The 21,271-nt window shown below is 53.1% G+C and overlaps 1 protein-coding gene across 1 annotated transcript; it reads right to left on the bottom strand.

Moving 5' to 3' along the window:
- Positions 1-8,646: 8,646 nt before the first annotated feature.
- RHCG (Rh family C glycoprotein) lies at positions 8,647-16,946 on the bottom strand. Its single transcript, XM_061371352.1, has 10 exons — positions 16,677-16,946; positions 13,216-13,402; positions 12,623-12,773; positions 11,727-11,874; positions 11,176-11,342; positions 10,389-10,526; positions 9,914-10,050; positions 9,286-9,410; positions 9,025-9,098; positions 8,647-8,929 (listed from the first exon to the last, which is right to left on the bottom strand). The coding sequence occupies exons 1-10, from the start codon at positions 16,885-16,887 to the stop codon at positions 8,864-8,866; spliced, it is 1,404 nt and encodes a 467-aa protein (XP_061227336.1). The 5' UTR covers positions 16,888-16,946; the 3' UTR covers positions 8,647-8,863.
- Between the last annotated feature and the right edge of the window lie 4,325 nt (positions 16,947-21,271).

A 21,271-nucleotide genomic window follows, 5' to 3' on the forward strand; every position in this document is an offset into this window, starting at 1 on the left:
CAAATCCCACCAAGCTCTCTATTTATGGATCCCCAGTCCTCTGCAGGGCCCCTTTCTTCCTCCTCTTTGCTTTCCTCTTTTTACTCCATGCCCCGAGTTGCAGGGCACAGGACCCTGTCCCGTCCCCAAGCCTCCTCCATGCCATCATTTGCATTTTCACCAGCCTTGATTAATGCCAGAGCCTGTTTATAGAGTTACAATCTCCAAATTAGGTTGCCGAAGGCATCCCGGGCCAGCCCTGGAAAAATCTCAGTGGCTGAAAGGAGCCATAACTAAGCCTCGAGCAGACGTCTTTATTCAGCTGTAATTGACGTTTAACAGACGTCTGTAACTTCGTCTGGACTTATAAAAAAAACCCGAAAGAAAGTTCTCCCCTCTCTTTATGTTCCCCCCTTTTATCCAGCAGTCAAAAGTGTACGAGCCCACCACACCGGCCCCACTCGGTCAGTGTGCAGCAGGGGCCGTGACAATAGTGGTGCTGAGACAAAGCCGCAGCCCACGCTGCACACACTGGCGCCTTGTATGTCTATTTACCTCCTAGAGTGGTTTATGCTAATTTATTGGCGAGAGGCGACCACTTCTGCATACTGATGTGCTGCCACTTCTTCCTGAGCGGGGGCCCTCGTCTGCAGGGAGGCCCGTGGGGGCACCCCCTTCCCCACCGGCAGCACCCCAGAAAATGATGCTGCAGTGTGCCCCCCAACCCATCCAGACTGCTGGGTTGATGGCATGATGGCTCTGTATTTCATTCCTCTTTGGATGCAGGGTGCTGATACCATCCCCTCTGCACAGGAGATGTTCCAGGCACTGGAACCAAACCAAAGCAAACTAAACCCATAGTCATAGGATAGAGTGAAGGGCACAGGAAGAAATGCTATAGATAGCTGTGGAGACAGCCAGATTTTCATATAAATATATCCCCGCGGTGTTCTGCTGACATGTGTGAGTATGGAAGGGTGCTCACAAGTCAGGAAGACACTAGAAATCAGGGTAAAATTATTTTCTTCTTTCCTGAGTGCTTACATTGTGTACCATTCTTTGCTGCACAATGGTTTATTTCAGCACTGGGACATGAATTCTCAGGTCAGGTTTTACTGACTAGTCCTTGAAGGTGTATTTTCCTTTCTTGCTCCGTAAGATGGGGTGCTGCCCAGGCCCTGTGCTCTCCCACAGATAAGCAGGCCATCAGGAGGACAGTCAGGCCTCCCTCTGCAGACCACATCCTTCCCAGAAGAGGGTTTGATAAGAGAATTTTTAGTGTTGAGACTACGCAGAGTTAAAGACTCGGTGGGTTTTAATGGTTCAGGATTTCCCAGAGGAAAATGAAGCCAAATGGGATGCTGCTGCTTCCAGCCACAAAGCACCTTCTAGCACCTTCCAAGTCCAGGCAAAGCCAAAACTTGGAGGCAAAGCCAGGAGAAACAACAGAGGCAAAACGAATGAAGATCAGGAACAATTAGTTTTGTCACTGGGGATTTACTGTTTGTAGCCCATGGAGATCCTAGAAACTTGGTCAGTGCCATGATGATGTGAAGGCTGGTGACAGTCAGACATAGGTCCATGGACTGAGCATTGGGTCATTGTATTGCAGACAATGAAGTGAATGAGTAGGAAGCATTAAGACGAATGTCAAAGTCCTTCAGCCTCACCAGGAGATGAAGGGTGTGCTGAAGCCCTCCAGCTCCCCCACTGCTCCTCTGCACAGTGCAGAGCAAGGCAGGAGTCCTGTCTGTGCAGTGGAGGTTGTGCCTCATGGCTGGCAGAGCCACCCGAAAAGAGTGAGAAATCTGGTCACCCAAAAAGAGTGAGGTGCAGAGCAGTGGTGAGGTCACCAAACTGGGAGCCAGGGGAAAAGGGAGACCGAGTTGTACAGGTGGGAGTTTGGGAGATATCTCAGAGGTCACCAGACCTTGCGTGTGCTTTGCTGGCTCCAGCCTGGAGATACTTGGACACTGCTATCTGAGTGCGCACCTGCACTGTAACACCACCTTTCTCCAGAACACCAAACGTGGGTACTCTTATTCCCAAGGAGACTGGAAAACATCATCACGCCTCCAATGTGACTTAGGACAACCTGAGGGCACTGGGAATCCTGTCTCACCGCCTATGGTGCTGGAGGTGGCTGTGGCATCAACACTGGTACCAAGGGACCCCCCAAAACTGGAGGAGAGCTCAGCCAGTTTTTCAGCTGCTTTGTACTGCTAAAGCTACAGAAAGGAGCTGGCTGTATCACAGCCACGGATCTGGCATTTTGTGCTTCAAACCTGAAGGCTCAGGGTTTCTTTCCTTTTTGTGCTCAAAGCAGCAGTAACTTTTGCAGCCCCTCTGGCACCTTTCCCTGGGGCTTTTCTCATCAGCTGCGTGCAGGACATGCTGTGGGGAGAGATCAGCCTGTGGTGCTGTGCCAGAGTGCTTCCCTTCCTTGTGGAAAGGGAAACAGCCTCCCCACGGGTCTCTTCCACAGCCCTCCTGCACGTCAGTGCAATGAGCCCTGGTCACCTCCTTCTGTCACGAGATCAAGGGCTTGCAGGGGCTTGAGGTCAAGCAAGTCTTCCCAGGCTGAGATAGAGATGAGGGAATGATGAGGGAGGATTCCCTGCATAGAGCTGAGCACAAAGAGCCTGAGCTGCTGAGCACCGGTAATACTCAGGGGTGCTTTTGCTCAGGCGCCATGAATGAGGTTTGGCAGCGGCACTGAGAATCGCTGGAGGGGCTCATGCACGAAGAGCCCCTTCGTCCCCCCCCAGCACCCTGCCTGCGAGGGAGGGCAGGCAGGGCTGTGGGAAGGTGCCAGCCCAGGGCCTGGCAGCCTGCAGCCTTGCTGCACTGCTGCCTTGCAGGAGAGGAGGATGTGAGCACCATGTCTTAGGCGAGGGCACCTCATGCTGGCAGCTCCAGAAATAGCCTGGAAAGCCTTTGTTTTAGTGCTTTCCCTTCTCTCTCGCAGGGCGGTTTGCCCCGGCTTGTGCTGGCAGGGGCAGAGGGTGCTCTGAAGCAGCGAGAGGATGCAGGAGCCAAAAAGCTGGATCAAGACTGGAGATACCCTCCTGTTCCCTCTGCCACATATCCCCCTGCAAGCCCATGTGCAGAGCCACCCCTGCACGAGGCCAAGTCAGGCTTTCTGCTGGCCATCAGCACTGAGCATCCTCCAAGGCCATGTCCCCAAGGTCCCGCTGTGCCCCAGCCCACCAGGACATGGGGGCTGTTGTTGTGTGGGGTGACAACTGCAGCCTGGCTGGGGACACCTCATGCAGCAAACCCCATGCATTTAGGGCTGAGCCCCTGACCCCAACACCCCAATCCGCCCTCCCAAGGCATCTTTCCTTTCCTCCCAGGGTGAGCTGCCTCAGCAGGGGCACCCCCAGGCCTCGCCAGCGAGCTGTTATCTGCCAGCCAAAGGGGGGGTGAGAAAAGAACCCCCCCCCCCTTAAAACCCAAGATGTCTGGTGTGAATCTCCTGATCCTGCTAACCCGAGGGCTCCGCTGGAGCTGGCCGCGTGCAAGCCGCGGCCCCAGGTCTCGCTTAGCAACAGGGCAAGGAGCAGCCTGCGGCTGGCGGGGAGAAAAAAGGGTCTTTTCTTGTCGGTGAAAGATTCATCGTTGGGCTGAAAGTGGTCCCTCCCCTCTTTCAAATACTTGTCAGCGGGGAGAATACAGCTTAGATACTGGGCTGATCAGATCATGGCTAATCTGTTATTCCTGGCCGCGAAAACTGCCAGAAGACTTTCAAACAACTTCACTGGGAGCGTGTGCGGCGGGAGCGAGCTGGAAGGAGATGCCGAGCCGCTGGCAGCCCCACTCCGGCATCCCGAGGGCATCTCCTGCTCATGAGGTGCATGAAGCGGGTCCCCACTCTGCGCTGGCAGGGCTGGTGGCGTCCTCTGAGCCGTGGGCAGGGGTGGTGGAGGGGAAGGGGTCAGTGGAATGGAGGAGATAAGCTCACAAAAGTGTCCCCTGTGGTGAGAAGCAGGCTCTCCTGGTTGTGTGTCTTTTCCTCCCAAACAAGGTGGTTTGGAGGTGTTTGCCACTGTGAAAGGATGTTTGGCATTTGCAGAGACTACCAAGAAAAAGGTGTCCATCTCGGGGAAAGGTGTTTTCCTGGTTATTCCCTCTGTCTGGAATGAGACGTTTGCAAGGGAGAAAAATAGACCAGACAAATCAAACACCTCATACTCAGTGGTCTGCAGGAATGTCATGTGGTAACCCAGATCCCGCTCCTGTACATGGAGATACATCAAACAGATGCAGTTAGCAGAAGGAAGAGCCCACTCAGAAATATGTCCTACATATTCTTCTATGCCCAGCACTGGGGTCAGTGTGGCAGCCAGCCCAGGGAACAGAGGTAATGCACCCTAACTGCCAGGAGCATCTTTCTCCCTACAAAACCAGGGTAGATGGAGCTACTTTAACCATTGCCACTGCACACAGAGGTCAGGCCTGGCACACTCTGCTCTGCCTCTCCCCAGATGCTCTGCATGCCTATGCATCTTGCCCGTTCATCTCTAGCTCTTTTGCTGCCACTGCCTTGCCCTGCAGCAGACTGCTGCCAGCCTGCCTTTGGCCCTAGCTCTACCTCTTCTGGGCTCAGCACTAACTATGGTTATTATGTAGGATGTGCTGTGGTGATGGACCTTTGGTGGGACAGTTCTGCCTGAGATAGAAAGGAAAACTACCCTGAAGTGGCCCAAGCTGATGGGAGCCTGTGGGAGGAGGATGGATGTCCAGGAGACTGGGGACTGGCCCGCACCCTGGCAGGCTCCTCTTAGTCAGGAATAATTAATTACCTTCTTGAGGATCTTGGCTCCAGCCCTTCCCTGCTCATGCCCCAGTCCAGGAGAGGAGGGAGGGAGGAGACGGCAGCGAAGAGGGTAGAGAATTAATTGGACATTGTGTTGGGAATCGCCTCCTGGTCGCTGTCAATCTTGGGAGTGAACAGCCTCTTGTCTCACTCAATAGGAACTTTATATGCTCCTTTAATCCTTCAGTCCGTATTGTCAGAGCTTCCCCCCTCCTCCTGTCTCTCCTTCCCACCACAGGACTTTTGATGACCCCAGCTGTCTGAGGCAATACAAAGAAGCCCCTTAACTAACACCCTGTGATCTATACAGGCAATAAAGAGGCTCCCCTTGACAAGGATTTGCAGGCAGAATATATGCAAATGCTGGGAGGTGCGCGGGTAGGGAGGTGTGCCCAAAAAGCCGCCGTGCAGTGGGGCATGGCTCCTGGCCCTGTGGATGCCATGACCCAAGTAGGAATGTGGTGCAGGTGAGGAGTGGCCAGTTAAAACCAAGGCTGGACAGGGCTGGGTGGGCGCTGTACACCCTGCCATGGGCTAAAGCAAACAGGAGTGTCATGTTCATCTGGGCTGCGAGGCCAAGGCATCCATGGGCATGTAAATGGGGGGCTCCCAGCCCGTGCCCCCCTTGTGCTTTGCTCCTTGACGGCCACCTCCCGAAGTTAGGAGGCCATGCTCCTTCCCACATTAGCACATGAATGGGGTTAGGGGTGGGGGGGAGGTGGGAAGGGGGGCAAGCCCCCACTGTCCACTCAAGCAAACAATTTGGCTAGCAAATTGACATAATTACAAGGGACAGAGAGAAAAGAAAGGCGAGCCCCCTCCCCTGCGCTCCAGAGGGCCCGACCCCTGCCGAGTTACTTAGACCCTTTGTGCGACTCAATGCTAGGTACTGATGAGGGGACGTATGCCCTTTTCAAGGGCTCTAAGCGACCGGCTGCCCTAATCTGATTACAATTTACAGCACTCCTTCAAGAAGGGGCTGGAGCAGTGCTCACACAGGCGTGGACACGCCGGGTCTGACATGCACACGCTCGGGCCAGCGCAAAGGTAGATGGACGTGCACAGCAGAGGTGGATGGACACAGTGGCACCATGGCACACACGCGCGAGGGCACACTGACACCATGAGCAACATAGACAATGTGGTTTTCAGTGTCAGTGTCGCATGGTCAAGAAGGCTGAAGGCACATCTGTAGGAACACAGGGTTTTGCACACATGGACACACTGCCAGCAGGTGATCCACCATGGCCAGTACATGGGGCATGCAACAAGCTCATTTCAGCCCAAATATGAGGCTTGGACCGCGTACTTGCAACCACAGGCACCAACACACACATGGAAACATGTGCACTCCCTTCTCCTGGGCAGAGGCACAAGGTGCCCACCAGGAGTGGGGGACAACAGAGGTAAGCTTTCCCCATATCCTTTGCAGCAGCTCCCAGGAGCAGGAGTACAAGCAAAGCCACCACCTGCCTATTAAAAGTGGGATTAAACAATGCTGTTCCCCCCTCTTCCCGCTCTCTCTACCATCATCCCCTTGGGGAAACCACCACCTTTACATGAGATTTTCCTCTTTATTTTCTAACTTCTTTTCTGCTCCTTGCCCATAGATCCCAGGGGATTAGCAGCCAGGCTGGGCCTTCCAGCCTCCTTGAAGGCAGGTTGTTTCAGCCACCCCCCCCATGGGAACCTGCCCCAGGACAACTTTGGTCAATGCCTCCGGTGCTTCCCAGCCAATTTGTACCACCTAATCCCCGCGGGTATCGACAGCCCCTTTCTCACACATCCTCCTGCCTGCTGGAGCAGCCCAATCCTCTGCTCCCCACACTCCCCCGTTGAGAAACCCTCCGTCCACCGCTGGGGCCGCGACCGCACTTCAAACGCGCCAGCCCGACCCCGGCATTGTTTGCCAGGGAATTAAAAGTGCAAGGCCAGCCCCAGCGAGTGATTTAGGTACTGAGACCAGACTGAGCTCTGCGAGAGCACGGGCAATAAAACGCTTCGCTGCCCAGCAGCCTGGGCAATTTAAGGGTCTTCCCACGAGGAGGAGGCAGAGCCCAGAGGGACGGGGAGTGAGATCGGGGCTCCGGCACGTGAACGTGGGGCAGGAGCATCTCCTGGTGCTCATAGACCTGCCCCACCAGAGATATGGGCTGGCCACCTCGCTAAAGCAATGAAGGTCACTCAGTCATTGCCATTACTTATCCTCACAGCCCTGTGTAAGCTGCTGAGTGGAAAGACTAGAGACCATGGGGGCCAGATGCACAGCTGGATGCTGGCTCTTCTGGAGCATGGCCAGAGCTCAAATGGTATGGGATAGAGAGATGCTGGTCCAATGACACAGTAGGAGATGCTTGCCTGAAAGGCCTGCTTTGCTTTCAAGGTTTTGCAGGCTTGGGGCAAAGAGTTCAGGACCCCGTTTTTGAAGTGAGATCAGCTACAGTGCTTGTCAGTAAACATCCCTGTGGCGGTTTGTGATGGGGTCTCTGGATAAAGCTTTGAGCAGAAAAGGGTTGTTAAAATCTTGCTCATTGCAAAGAGGTCAGGAGGAGATCTTCCTTCAGCAGACCCCAGCACATGGAATCAGGAATTGTCCTTTGTTTTCCCACCACTGCCCTGGCAAAAGGATGCAGCTCAACACACAGTCAGCCTCTGCAGGGATTGTGCTCAGGGGACCATTTTTAACACCTTTCAGACCTTCCTTTGCCACCATAAAAGCATATACACTGCGCCAGCAGCTCCTGATGGCCCCAGCTACAGTATTTCCAAATTCCCCTTTAGCCAATAAGCCCTTTCCCTGCATCCCATAGTGCTGCCGTGCTTGGGACTGTTCCTATAGTGGATTTTAGGCCTTAGTATGTAATTAGGTTATTTTGTTACCCTTCTTTGTTCAACAGAGAGGTTATTTCAGGCCAAACAGAGGCAACGCTGGTTCCGAAGAGCGCATCTCCTGCGCCTGCCCGTCCCCATCCCCGCGCCATGGCGGAGGAACAGGGTGTTTCAGTGCCTCCTCCTCTGTCACAATGTTTTTCAGCTCCACCAAGCAAAGTGTCCAATTAGAGCAGAGCCTCTTGCTTCCATCTTTGCCGACATTTAATTAACATGCTGCTGCTGGCAGCCGCTGACAAATTCCAGAAACATGTTGTAAAGGGTTTTTGTCTTTACCCAGCATGGAAAATGAGGGTGTCATATCCCAAGGGGATGTGAATAGCTACTTTTGACTCCCCCCCTCAGGTGTGAGAATTACAGCTAGACGCAGTGAAGAGACCTATCAGCCCTCCTACCTCCTTTTTATTCCTCCCCTTTTCCTTTCCTGCTCCTCACATCGTAGCACCTTGGAAAACACACAGCTTTTAGGCATGATTTCATTCCTGTTTCCTCCAACTCTGGTTGAATACTGATGGTCCAGTTAAGAACCCAGGGCTGTGCTCTGCCTTTGGGCTCTTCCCACAAGGACAGCACCAGCGAACAGAAGGAATGCTCTGATGAAGCAATGGATGAAACCGAAGCAGAGGACAGGGCCATGCCAGCCTGTACTGTGTGCACACAGGGCTCCCAAGGAGCTGATGGAGGCCTCAGTAGAGCAGGCCAAGAGAAGGTGATGGCGGAGGAACGTAAAGTGTAGCCAGGCACAAAGCTGGCCCTCACCCAGGCCTGTGCTTCCCACACGGGCTCAGCTATGGCCGTGGCAGGTCTGGCTGCTGCCGTTTATGTTAACACAAGCCAAGTGTCCCCTCTGCCTGTGCATCCACACCCAAGCGTCCCAGCACCTCCCCTTGACCATGAGCAACCCAGATGCCGCCGGCATTTGGGTTACATCCCACCCTGCACCACTACCAACATGAGGCTTGGAAAGAAGAACACACTTCCATTTTATCCACAAAGCTCATTACAAAAGCAGAGAGAAGGGCAGAGCCGGGCATGTTGTCCTCATGGGAAGAACACGAACCATCGCCCGCCAGAGGAGGCCCCGGGTCCCTGTCGTGGGGAGCAGCCCCGCGGGCGGGAAGATGGCGGGCAGCCTCTCTCCGCCCTGGGGGGGCCGCGGCCGTGTCTCATCGGGGCTCATGGCGAGGCGGGCTTGTCGGGGTTGTGCATGTGGTACACATCGCTCTCCTCGTCCTCCGGCACCTGCGGCGGCCACAGCCCCCTCAGCGCCGCGGGGCGACAGCGCCATCTTGTGCCGCCCGCCCCCCGCCGCCGGGGCAGCCGAGCCCCCGCCTCACCTCCCAATAAATGTCGTCCTCGAAGCAGTTCTCGTCCGAGGCATCGCCCCAGATGGGCAGCTTCAGGATGGCCCCTGGAAGCACGGTGGGGTTGTGGGGTGCAGGCAGGGTGCGGTGCCTGCAGCCCACCCGTCCCGGCAGCACAGGGGGACAAACGCAGGAGCACCGAGCCCCGTTCGATCCTTTTGCCATGGTTTCCATGGCTCCTCTGCGGGGGTCCCACTGCAGGGTGTCCCCTCCCCGGGCTCCCCTCCTGCTTACCCACAAGGGCACCCCCGGCGAAGGCCATCAGCAGAGACACCACGATGCCGGCCGCCTGGAACCCGCCTTGGACGCTGGGTGTGCGCGTCTGGTAGGGGCCAGTGAAGTCAAAGGCCTTGATGAACCTGCAGAAAGGGCGAGAATTCCTCCTGGCAGGAGAGCTTTCCGGGCTCTTGCCCTGCGCCATCAGGGAGTCCTCCCTAACCCCATCCCTCTTCAGCAATGGGCCAGGAGAGTGACACAATGACACGAAGCACTGCTCGCTTCAGTCTTCTCTGCCCCCTGGCAAAGTTTGACCCAGGTGGAGCCCAAATAGAAACATTTCCTTTGTATTTCAGACCTTCAACTTCACCTGACCCCACAAAACAATGCAGGGATGGAGGGCGGAGGCTTCCCCACCCACCATGCACCAGAATAATGCAAAGCAATAGGGTTGTGGCTCCTTCTTGAGGCCACCACAAGCCAGCTGCCAGAGGTGATTCTACACTTCAGTCAGCGCACCCCATGTTTCTGAGGGCGAAAGGGGCAAATATGGACAATTGACAAGGGCTGTTAATTGCTCCTTGATCCCAGACCTAGGAGCCCCTGGTAACATCCGTTCTCAGGGAAGGTTTTCAAGCTGCCTTACCCTTCCTTTCCATACACATCCTCTGTGGCTGCGGCTGCGGTGATGGCCCCCACAATGCCTCCAATAAGGCCCGGCATGGCGTGGAGGTTGTGGATGCCGCACGTGTCCTGGATGCGCAACCTGGACTCCAAAAAGGGCTGAGAGGAAGGGAGGCACAGAGAAATGAGGGACATGAGCACAGCCCTGGGAAGGATTAGCTCATTCCATGGAGGACTGGGATAAGGAAGAGTGATACTGTATCCTATTAAAGAGATAGGGGCTTGTAGACATAGATGTAAGCCAAGCTCAAGACAAAACAACAACATATCCTCCAGACACTCTCCTTTGAGGAGACTGAACCTTCCCGAGCACTTTGGGGCAGTAAATGAAGCCAGAAGTGCATCTACATACGAGATGGTGGAAAGCAGTAACCCTCAGAGGGAAGTGAGTCCATTTCTGGCTTGCAGAGCAGGCAGACCCCTAAAGCAATGCTTACCGTGAGGTAGACATACCCCACCGTGGACACAATCCCAGAGATGAACCCAACAATGAGGGCACCATATGGAGTCAGCATCATCTCCGCACTGGTGCCCACGGCCACGCCGCCCGCCAGTGTTGCGTTCTGGATGTGGACCTGCAGAAGTAACCACCCTGTTTTGGCATCTCGGGGAGACTGCAGTTGCTCAGGGATGGTGCAAATGGCAAAGGGGAAGAATCAGCACTGAAAACGTTCCCAGAGGAAACTTCAGGGCCTGTTTTCCTGCTCACTGGTGAAAAACAAGAGGAGAAGAGGCAGCCTCTGTCTGCAGCACAGGCGCACAGACTCCCACTCCCTGTACCACACACGTTCTTTGCATCCACAAATCTGGGTGGGGAGTTGTGATCAGATGGAAATTGTCTCACCCATGTGTCACGCAAGCTCTGCTGTCACAGAGACATGTCACCCACACACATAACACGTACAAGTCAGCCCCCCGATTGCTCACAAGCTGCTGTGCAGGCCCTGCTCAGCTTGCTGGAGAGGGCTGCTAAACATGGCTCTGCAATGTGCCCATCAGTAGCAAGTCCAATCCCTGTTGTGACTTAGGTCCACCACATGCAGGCCTCACCCTTCACCTCAAGCACTGCAGGACTCACTTCCCACTTGCTTATTCAGGATAGCCTGAATGCTGGTTTCACCATCACACCCTAAACCCCAGCATCTGTTCAGCAAAGGACAAGTGCCAATCATTTCCTGGACCCTTGATCAACTTCATTTTAAGTCCCCTGAGTTGCCAGCTTACCATGTCAAGCTTGCCTTTCTTCTGCAGCATGCTGGAGAAAGCCACTGTGGTGAGGACACAAGCAGCCAGTGAGCAGTATGTGTTAATGGCAGCCCGGTGCTGGGTGTCCCCATGCTCGGATACTGCTGAGTTAAAACTGGGCCAGTACATCCATAGATACAGGGTTCCTGATGGGATGGGGAGGAGGGGACAAAGAAGGGTAAAGAGAGAATATGGGAATTGAAAAAAAAAAAACCTCTTAAGAAGATCTTTCTGCCCAGTGGGAAGTTAAATCTTGTAGGTTCTGCTGCCCCAGAGTTTTATCCCTCATGACGGGACCATCTGGTAGAGAGGGGGACCCAAAATACATCCTTGTCTTCCCAGGTACCATCTCAGCCCAGCCATTGATGAAGGGAGCCGAGTAGCTTTGAGAGGCAGAAGACTGGGATACAGAGCTTCTCAGCCCCAGATCCCGGTTTCAGTTTGGTTTTCTCAGAGACACCTGAGGGACCACCCCTCTGCAGCCAAATGTTCCACATGTACCAGGACCCCTGAGGCAGGGGCTGACTCACCAATCATAGCGAAGAGGTCAGAGTGGTACACAGAGCCCTGCTTGTCCTTACTCTGCTCCAGGTTGGGTCTGTACAGGATGCATGTCACTGTGAGGCCGAAGTAAGCTCCAAAGGTGTGAATGGTCATGGAGCCACCTGCATCCTTAACCTGCAGCCATGGGAGAATAGAGGATTGCTTCTGCAGTCACTGCTCATTCTGGAGCTGAGGTCTGTTTTGCATCATGCCCAGATTGTCTTCCCCCTCTTCCTTCCAGCCTGCACTTAGTCATGGGGAGAGGTGCACAGAAATGCTCTGGTCTTGCTATCTGTCCTGCTTACTTGGTCCTGTGCATGACCATGACATTCCTTTTACCTTCCTCTTGCAAGGCATCAAGGCAGAAGGAGTTTCTGATGTGTCCTAATGGCAAATGGATTGCAGCAATAGCCAGGTTGGCTTCTAGGTGCACTCAGTTCTTCTGGCAGCTTGTTCACTTCTCAGCCCTCTAGGCCCTCTCTAAGAAAGCAGGAACCCTGCCTCTGTCAGCAGACATCTCATCCTCTTTGTCACTTAATTTCCTTCTACAACACCCATATTCCAGCAGGGGAAACAGATGGGAGGGAAATCTCAGGCACAAAGAGAGTTACTGGTCCTTTGTACTAAGACTCATCGTCTGCTGCTGCAACAGAGGGACCCAGTGCCCTTGAATTGCCAGGCTTGTGTGTAAAGCCCTAGAAGATCTCCCTTCTCAGGGAGGGATGACCCCCTCCTTCATAATCTGTCTACTTTTTCTGCCTGAATGCTTGCATTTCAAATGCTTATGAGGCAGTGGCTTGGTGGAGCCATAGCAAAAGGAAACCATTGGGTAAGATAAAGAGAGGAAGGAGCAGAACCAACCTGGTTCTGCCTAAAGGCTTACATGAAGCAGGTTGAGGAGGATGTACTCATTCACTGCGAAGAGCGTGACTTGAAACAGAGTCATGATAAGGAGCTGTATGGGGCTGGTTTTGCCCAGGATGGCCCCAAAGGCAATGCACACAGAGCCCACACAGAAATCAGCATTGATCAGGCTGGAAAAGGGGAAGGCAAATGGTGGTTTAATAAGGAAATACTCTTGTGTAAATCACCCTCACCCACCCCAGCTCTAGAGATCCATCATTTAGGAAACAGCCCTGGACTTCCCATTGACCTTCCTCCCATCCTTACATGCTGTCCAGAAAAGGTGCTTTCCCATATTATTTCAATAACATGGATCATACGCATTCCCAGCACTGGCGTCCATGGTGCCCAGTTTGGGATTAAGGGGTGATGCTTGTCTCACATTTCCCTTTGAGCACCTTAATGGCAGGTACATTTGGGCTGAAAGGTGGAAAGCAAGTGGAGGTATGTGGAGGGAAGACAACATTTATAGAGACTTGATTGAACATCATAGAGGGACAGATGCTGGCAGCTGCTTGCCTCCCATCCCAGCTTTTCCACTGGCTGGCACCCCCGAGCCCATCTCCTCCTTACTTCTCCACTCCAATGAGTATCTTCCCATTCTCAAAAGAGTGGAACCAGCCTTGCATCAGGAGAGCCCACTGGATCCCAAAGGCAGCAAGGAGGAAATTGAAACCCACGGCTCCGAATCCATAACGCTTGAGGAACATCATGAGGAAGCCAAAGCCCACAAAGATCATCACATGGACGTCCTGGAAAGCTGTACAGAGTGAAGGGACCGTCAGCTCTGGGGGGACAGCAGGGCTATGAGTGCCATTTGAAGTGATGAAAGGAAGCTACCTGCATCAGTGGCAATAGGGGGGAAATTCAAGAGGAAAATGTGTGTTTGTCCCAAGTCCCCACATTTCTAAGTCAGGTTTCATAAACTGGATTCTGGTTGAAAGGTTTTATCTTGAAAGTCTGCATGCAAGAGAATATCGGAGACTAATGGAGTGTACAGAAGAAAGCATTTTAAATTCAGCTTAGTTTTCCCCTTTACAAAAACCTCAGAAAATGCATGGAAAATGAGCAATGAAGTTTTATTAAAAACACACGGATGGTCATTTTGGGTAGGCCCATCTCATGCAGGGTCTGGGGAAATGGCTCAGAGCAAGAAGAGCCCAAGAACAAGGGAAGTTCACAAATACATTTTTCAATGTCACTGAAATCAGTGTCAAAATACCCTTGAGACCGGGATCCTGTCTGTGAGATTTGGAGTGCTTAAACCAGAGAGACCCAGTTCTTCCCATAAATGCTCTGACCTACTAACTCGAGCCCCTCAGATGCCCTTCCCTGGGGGAAATCAAACCTGTGTAAGCCTCCTCAAAGACCTTCTCAGTGCAATAAACCTGCTGTATAAACCTGCTGTACTTTTAATGCTGCACGTTTCCACCAGATAAGCATCACTTTGCAATTAAGTGAGCTGAAACTCTGCAGAGGTACAACTGAACCATGCAAGCCCTCACAGTGGAGGCCTATGAAAAGAGCAGGAGACTCAAACCTGGGATCTCCTGCTGGGAGACTCCCACCTGCACACCCTCACTTTACAACAGGTAAACATAGCATTAAGAGCTACTCCAGCTCTGTGTTATGCAGCACACAAACCATTATAGCCATTAAAACCAGCAATGTTTGTGCACCTCAAAGAAGGCATAAGCTCAGGACAAAGATTGAGAACCTGCTATAGCCCAAATCTGTGCTGAAATCCAGCAGCCCCAGATCCACTCCTGCAGGGACAATGGTGTTGCACCTGCTGCTTCCACTAAAGGCTGGATGAGGATGTGGGTGAGGTGTTGCTCTACAGAAGCCGTGGCTTTTGTCCTTTGGTGCTTTACAATGTCTTGCAGCTTGTTTAAGGACAAGCATTTGGGCAGACTCCAGCAATGCAGTGTCACATTGCAGGGACAGGTTAATCTGCTCTTTAGAAATGCTCCCCATGCCCATGAAATCACTCATAAAAAAAGGAAGGAGACAAGACCTGGAGCTGGCACTGTTCAGCACAGGTCACTTGAAGCACACTTCTCTGAATAGCCAAAGAACTAGTCTTCCTAACTCTGGTTTCATCATACAATCCTACAGACTCTCCCTCTGCAGCTGTATTTACTCTTCCCACCTCTCCAGTGCAATCAGTACAATACACAGCCAGAATTATCTGCTGCCATTTGCATTATATATTCCCACTTTCATCCTTAGAAGCAGAAATACACAGGTCAGAGTCAAAGTTATGGAATGCGTGCCCTCTGAAAACACAGAGGATGCCCACTATGTGTTAGACCCTGTACAAACCCAGGAGGAAGAGCAGGTCATTTTTTCAGGCTGCACCCAGTCTAAAACCTTTCTCTGACCCTTGCAATTGTTTTCCCTGAAGAAGAACATCGGCATCACTTAGAGACAATGAGTCTTCAGGTGCTGCCATGCCCTAAAGGTTTTGTGACCCTGCTTGCGTGGGAGGACATCACTACCAAGAGGAAGTGTTTGGGCTTTGGGAACGCCACCTGTACCAAAGGATCTGGTTTCTTTTCCCTAGAGAGCAAATGACTCACCCGTTAGGGAATATCAATGTGAGATTCAAAATGAGAAGGAATTGTCACACTGACAGGACCTGGCAACGGGTGCCACAGTCGTGCATAGGCTCCCCTCTGCCTGCCTTCCCCATCATCTCTGGGCTTGGAGGACCTGCCAGTTCATCACTCCTATCCCACTGCCACTTGGGATAGGTCTTATGGACAGCAGAGATTGCAGGCACATTACTATAACTGGTCCTTGGGTGTTCCACCATCATACTCTCTCCTGAAGAGCGCTGGATGGACACGGAGATCAAAATGCCAGGGCTTGGCCACCTTGCCATGTTTATCCATCTTTGGAGAGAGAGAACATTTGTAATTAGATAATGGACAAAGACCAGTTGTGCTTTTGGGCATGTGAACCCTTCTTCAGGTCTGCAACAGAAACATAATGCAAAGCTAAACTGAGCTAAGCAGTTGTTCTTGGGTTCATTTAATTGTGTGAATCCATGCAGCCATCCGAAGGGGAATATTTGGCGCTGCCAAGCAGGGGTGGAATATGAGGACAGAAGAGATGTGTTGTCCTTAGCTCCTACAAGCTCTTTCTTGGACCCCTGATGAGGACATCCCAGCACATCAGTGACAAGAGCATCCCTCATGCACTGATGCTGCCTCTTGCCAACCTGCCTGAGGTTAGTCCTAAGGGCAGCCATGGCCATACACTAACCCGGGGGCCAGCTAAGCAGAGGTTCTCTAAGCAAATCCCGTTCTGAAGTTGCTAATCCTCAGCAGCTACAGGTTGCTATAGCTCCTTTGATTTAGCAGGTGTTTTTAATGGAAATGTTCTAAATAGACGCATGACTCAGGCCTGTTGCTTCCTTGGAAACAATTGCCTACAGAAGCAGCCTGTTCTGAATGGCTCACAGCGATGACCAGCCCTGGAGATCAAAGGTGGCCAAAGGCACTGCATGACCAGGAGGGCTTTAACCACCTGAATAATCCATGGGGCAATATAATGCAGCGACCCAAGAGCCCTGGGAGCCTGGCAGGTTAGGAAGATTCCGGCATGGAAATGCCAGTCGCTAAAGGGTAATTTACGAGTGAGGGGGAGGATGTAGGAAGGGGAGGAAGATGTCACAGGATCTCAACAGCCGTTCCTCCGTATGCACAGAAAAGCTCACTCTGATCCAGAGCTGACGGAGGGGGCAGCAAGCCGAAACTTGCCGGGTGCTGGGAACACGTCAGCCCTATTCCTGGGAAAAAGACGTCATGGAACCCTGCTGACACAGCCCCAAGAGGGGCCGCAAGGCTCTTCTCTTACTCTTTGGTGTATCCCAGACCAGCCTCAAGGCAAGAGCCTGGCTTTCTGGCAGTCGGTGGAGACATCGCTTCTGGCAGGCTCTTACCATGGGATGGGATGGGATGGGATGGGATGGGATGGGATGGGATGGAGACCAGCCAGCACCAGGACTAGGCTTCCCAAATACTCACATGGGTATCGGAAGTAGAAATCATTCTCTGTGTCACTGGTTATGTTCTTCTTCTGCTTCTCTTCCTCCCAGTGTGCATCAGCTTCAGGGCCGAAGCGCACAAAGACCCCGAAGAGGACGATCATGGCCACCTCCCAGAGGAGGCACACAAGCGGGAGCCGCCAGCGCATGTACGTGTTCTTCGCCATGCCCTGGTGCCTCGGCCTCTCCATCCGCAGGGATCCTCGGGGGCTCTCGTCCCCTGTGCCTGGCCAAGGCCAGCGGCGTATATAGGAGAGGGCGAGGTGGGGCCCAGGGAGGTGCCTGCGGCAGGATCACGTTTCAGAGCCCGGGAGCTTCAGCTCCTCTGCAGGAGGAGGGACAGGTTCCCAACACCTTTCCTCCGCGCTGCTCAGAGCACCTCTGAGCCCTGCCTCCTCGGGGACCAGCAGATGTGGAGGGCAGCAGAGTGGGGAGTGGAGCCCGGGCGTCCTGCCCCCTGCTCTGCCCGGCCACACACCTCTTCCCTGCCCCTTGCAGGAGCACCCTGATCCTGAGCAATCTGCCTCCCTGCAGTGAGTGCTCCCCTCACCACCCCGCAGCGCTCTGCAGGCACCCTTCCCCAGTGAGCACCGAGAGTGAAGGCAGGGTGCCCCTTGCTGCAGCTCTCTGCTCTCCCCCATGTCTTGCAGGGCACTGCAACAGCCCCAAGAAACCCTTTGTCCCAGGATGAAATTGTTGGCTCCTTGCTTTGCAACATGCTTTAAGAAGGCTGACTGAACCCTGCAAAACCATGATGGAGATGAGCGGGAACAGGCTTGCCATCACATGCAGGGCAACTCCCAGAGCCTCTTAGGCAACACCATTGTTACCAGGGTCTGTTTCCTCTCATGAACCTCTGCCCTGGGTGTGGAGATGGGGGGACACAGCCCTGTTGCACCCCATGACCGGAGCAGTTAGCTCTCTTTGTTACCAAATGGGGCTGAGCCCAAGGATCACACTCCCTTGTGGTGACCAGAAGATGAGGTGTGGGGCCACCCCACATCCCGGCCAAAGCAGCCTGAGTCACTGGGCTGGGTGCAAGTCCCACTGTTTGCTTTTGGGAAAACAGTCTATGGGGGAATCCGAAGAGGAAGATACATGCTTGAAACCAAACACCAACATCCTGCATTTGTGCACAGACGTGCAGTGGCTCTGCCAAAGGCTCTGCCATGGATCTAGAAGGATTTCCTGAAGTGATTTACCCAGCACATCCTCCCAGCAAGACAAGCTGGGACTGCATAAAAGCAGGGCAGTGCTCTGAGGTAGTGCTGGAGATGGAGCTGGAAACAGTGCTGCAGCCTAAAAGTTCCCTCCTCGGGTATGGGGCCTCCTTTAATTCATAAACATAAACACAATACTCCTTTTTTCCCCATGGTTTTGAACCATATGCTCTTTTCCCAAAGAGCCAGGCAAATCCTTCAAAGGGATCCCAGCTCCTTCCTCTGCCTGCAGATCTCGGAGATGCCTGTCAGTCAGTCTTCGAGAGATGAAAGACAGCAGCCCAGGCAAGCTGCCCAAATCTGCTGATGGCATCTAATTGTGTCCTGCAGGCTGCCTAAGCAGCACTGATTGCTGTGGTGATTAGGCAATAATTTGAGTTTATTGTTATTTTTTTTTCCTTGTTTGCTTTCTTCTCCAAGTGACAGATGGCAGAAAAATGCTGTAGATGGTCTTGAAGAGACCATACAAAATCATTCTCCACCCTCATCTGTGCCCCATTCTGGCTGTAGGACAGAAGCAACACTGGGAGTAGCTGGGGAGATGCAGCTCAGGAGCACTTCTGTATGGCAGAGGAACTAGCTAGTGACCAGATACACACTGTGGAGGGTCAGCACTAGGACAGCAAGTGAACCTGGACAGAAAATGAGCACCAGACCATGCCAGAGCATCAGGGGATCACTGGTCGGGGCTACAGATCAGTGCTGGGCTTCTCATCAAGGGTCCAGACCAGCACCCATCTCTTCCTGCCCACAGTGTGGCTGAGGAAAAGAGGACTCCATCTGCCTTGCCCTTGCCCTGCATGAGCAGAGCTTCCCGTGGCTGGGGTCACGTGGCGAGGACTCATAAAGCAAGTGGATGTTGCTGTTGTCCTGAAGATCGGCCCTCCCGTCAGCAATGCTGCTCAGGGCCCACCCAATGTATTTCTGAGTCTCCCATTACACGTGGTTTCTGCAGGACAGTTTCAGGTGTATGCCCCAGGAAAGAAGAGGTCTTCAGCTGGAAAGAAGCTGAAATCCCTAAACAATATCTGAGCCCTAATCACTAGAAGCACTGTTGATAGTTGCATGTTCTCCTGCCAGCTACATGGTAGGACCAGTCTTCAGCCCTGCCCTAGAGCAGTCCTTAGACACCTTGAGAAAGACAAGACAGAGGCACAAAGGAACATTTTATAACAGAAGACATGTTGGTAAGGTAGCGTGGCCATCAGCAGTTATAGTTTGTGATTCTTCTTTAGCAGAAGGAACCAAACTGCAGAGCTTCTCTAATCCGTGGTCTCATTGAAATGGCAGCATCCCCAGAAAAGCAGCTTGTGAAACCCTTGATGTGGCCTAGGAGGCAGCAGCTCTGTCCCCAGCCCCTCTCCCCTGTGTCTGGAGGCCGAGGACAAAGGATAATGGCTTTTCCTCTGGCCCAATAGTCTCACCTTGCTGCACTGCCTTGCGCTGCCCCTTCTTATCGACCTGCAGATCAGCCCTTCACCACTGCAGTCCCGCCAGAGCTGGCATGCTCCATTGCCTGCCCATGCTGTGACAGCCCATTAAAGGACCAGCTTCTCTCCAGGCTCTTTGCAGGGCCGTGCTAACACTGGAAAGGCTGACAGGGCCATGCCAGCTCGGGTGCCTGCAGCGATGCTGGTGCAGAGCTTCCTACACTGGGGTAGATCAAGTCCTTCGCATCTGTCCTACAAGGCTCCTAACTGCCTGGTAGGATGCACAGGTTAGATTTCCGGGTGGCCTAGTCACATATCCAGACCATCATGTCCACCACCCATAACAGGGGCAGTGTTTCCCCAAAAACTTGGGGGAATAGGGGCAGGTACATTTGTCCTTCTGCTCTGGAGACGTGGAACTAGATCTTGACAGGGTTGTACGGGACTGGTCCCAGATGGGTCTCTCCCAGTTTCTCACTTTTATGAGCACTAAAACTATTTGAAAGATATAGAGATATTCTCTCCTAGAGAGGAGAGCATGAGGGCTCCCTGGGTCACTGTGTGCCTGCATGCTTACCCTCACCTTTCCCTTTATCTCCTGACAGCTCCGAGGATTCACTGGAATGAGGAGAACCAGGTAAAACCAGGTAATCCCAGGGAACAGACATGCCCACATGCAGGGGGCAGCGATCCTCGCTCCTGGCTGGGTCTACCCCAGAGTGCACACTGTCTTGCCTATCTCTCTGGGGAGCAGAAGCCACCAGCATCAGAGGTGACTCACTGCTTGTGCAGGTCCTTGAGGAGTATCCCAAGGGTGAAGCGTCTGAGTTAATCCAAACCCAAACCTTTTGTGGTTTCCTCAGCAGAATGGCAAACAAACTTCCCCCCGGGGAGGGACAGAGTGGTGGGATGGGGGGAGATCGCAAACTCATTTATGTCTGAGTTCTCTCAGGTCTTTTTTTAGCCTTCACCATTAAATACCAGTCAAAATAAAGCAAGACTTTTTCTAAGTTTAACAAAAATGAATCCCAACTGGATCAAAGCACCAACCAAACATGAGCCTCATTTACAAACAATGTTTCTTGTGCTCTCTCCTTCCTTCCAAGAAGCTGCATTTATCAGCAAGTAAATGATTGTCCAGAAAGAAGCCAAAGGCTGTGTGTATGAGTGAAGCCGGTGTCCCTGGGAGCAGGCATGAGAGCGAGCAGAGGCGTGAGCAGCTCCAGCTGTCACACAAGGGAACATGCAGGTCGCTGGGGCTCAGCCACCATCTCTGATGGCTTTCCTGAGATGGATGGCCTTGGAGAGCAAGAAAGGAGCAGGGGGTTGGGCAGCCGTCGGCAATTCCCACATCAAGAGCTGCCAGGCTTTGCTGGGGAACTCCTCCTTGCCCCCAGTTTGTTTGTGGTCCCTGTTGGACAGTGATAAGGCAGGTTTTGGTCACACTCTGCTAAGTGTCCTCAGCTGGTTGCTGGGACAGGCACCAGTTGCTGGGCAATGCAAGCAGGAGCATGGTGGGGTGCTGCTCTTCAGAGCTCCGACAGGGGAGTGATGCACTGACAATGTCTTACAGGGCCAAGAGGAGCAGGAGCCCCCATCCCACAGGCTGCCCACCACCCTTCCAGCCAGGCAGGCCTGGTGCCCTTCCTTGCTCTCAGTGTGCAGCCAAGCAGGTCAGCTCCTGGCTCCAGCTCATTACACCCGCCCAGTTCAGCAGCACAGTGAATGGTGCTTTGCTGCCCACTGGTCTTTGTTGCTTTATAAATACAAGCGTTGCTGGTTACACTGGTTTGTGCTGGGGCATTCAGGCTCTGCAGAGAAGGGTGCTGTGGACATCTGGGTGGCTTTGGTCTGCAGGGTGTCCTCCTCCTCCTCCTGGTTCGCGGTGTGATGCATATACACATGGATCACCCTGTTACTGCTGC

Source organism: Neopsephotus bourkii, unplaced genomic scaffold (assembly GCF_033783945.1).
Source record: "Neopsephotus bourkii isolate Nb327-2 ecotype Australia unplaced genomic scaffold, CSIRO-AGI_Nbou_v1 NB_1572, whole genome shotgun sequence".
NCBI classification, from domain to species: Eukaryota; Metazoa; Chordata; class Aves; order Psittaciformes; family Psittacidae; genus Neopsephotus; species Neopsephotus bourkii.

What these genes read in the sequence shown, in the direction of transcription:
- RHCG (XM_061371352.1), bottom strand. Translation starts at nt 16,887, where the DNA reads ATGGAGAGGCCGAGGCACCAGGGCATGGCGAAGAACACGTACATGCGC. An exon ending in TGGGGTATGTCTACCTCACG is followed by an intron (nt 10,051 to 10,388) that starts GTAAGCATTGCT and finishes CCTTCCTCTCAG; the next exon opens with CCCTTTTTGGAGTCCAGGTT. An exon ending in CGCCGGGGGTGCCCTTGTGG is followed by an intron (nt 9,099 to 9,285) that starts GTAAGCAGGAGG and finishes CCGTGCTTCCAG; the next exon opens with GGGCCATCCTGAAGCTGCCC.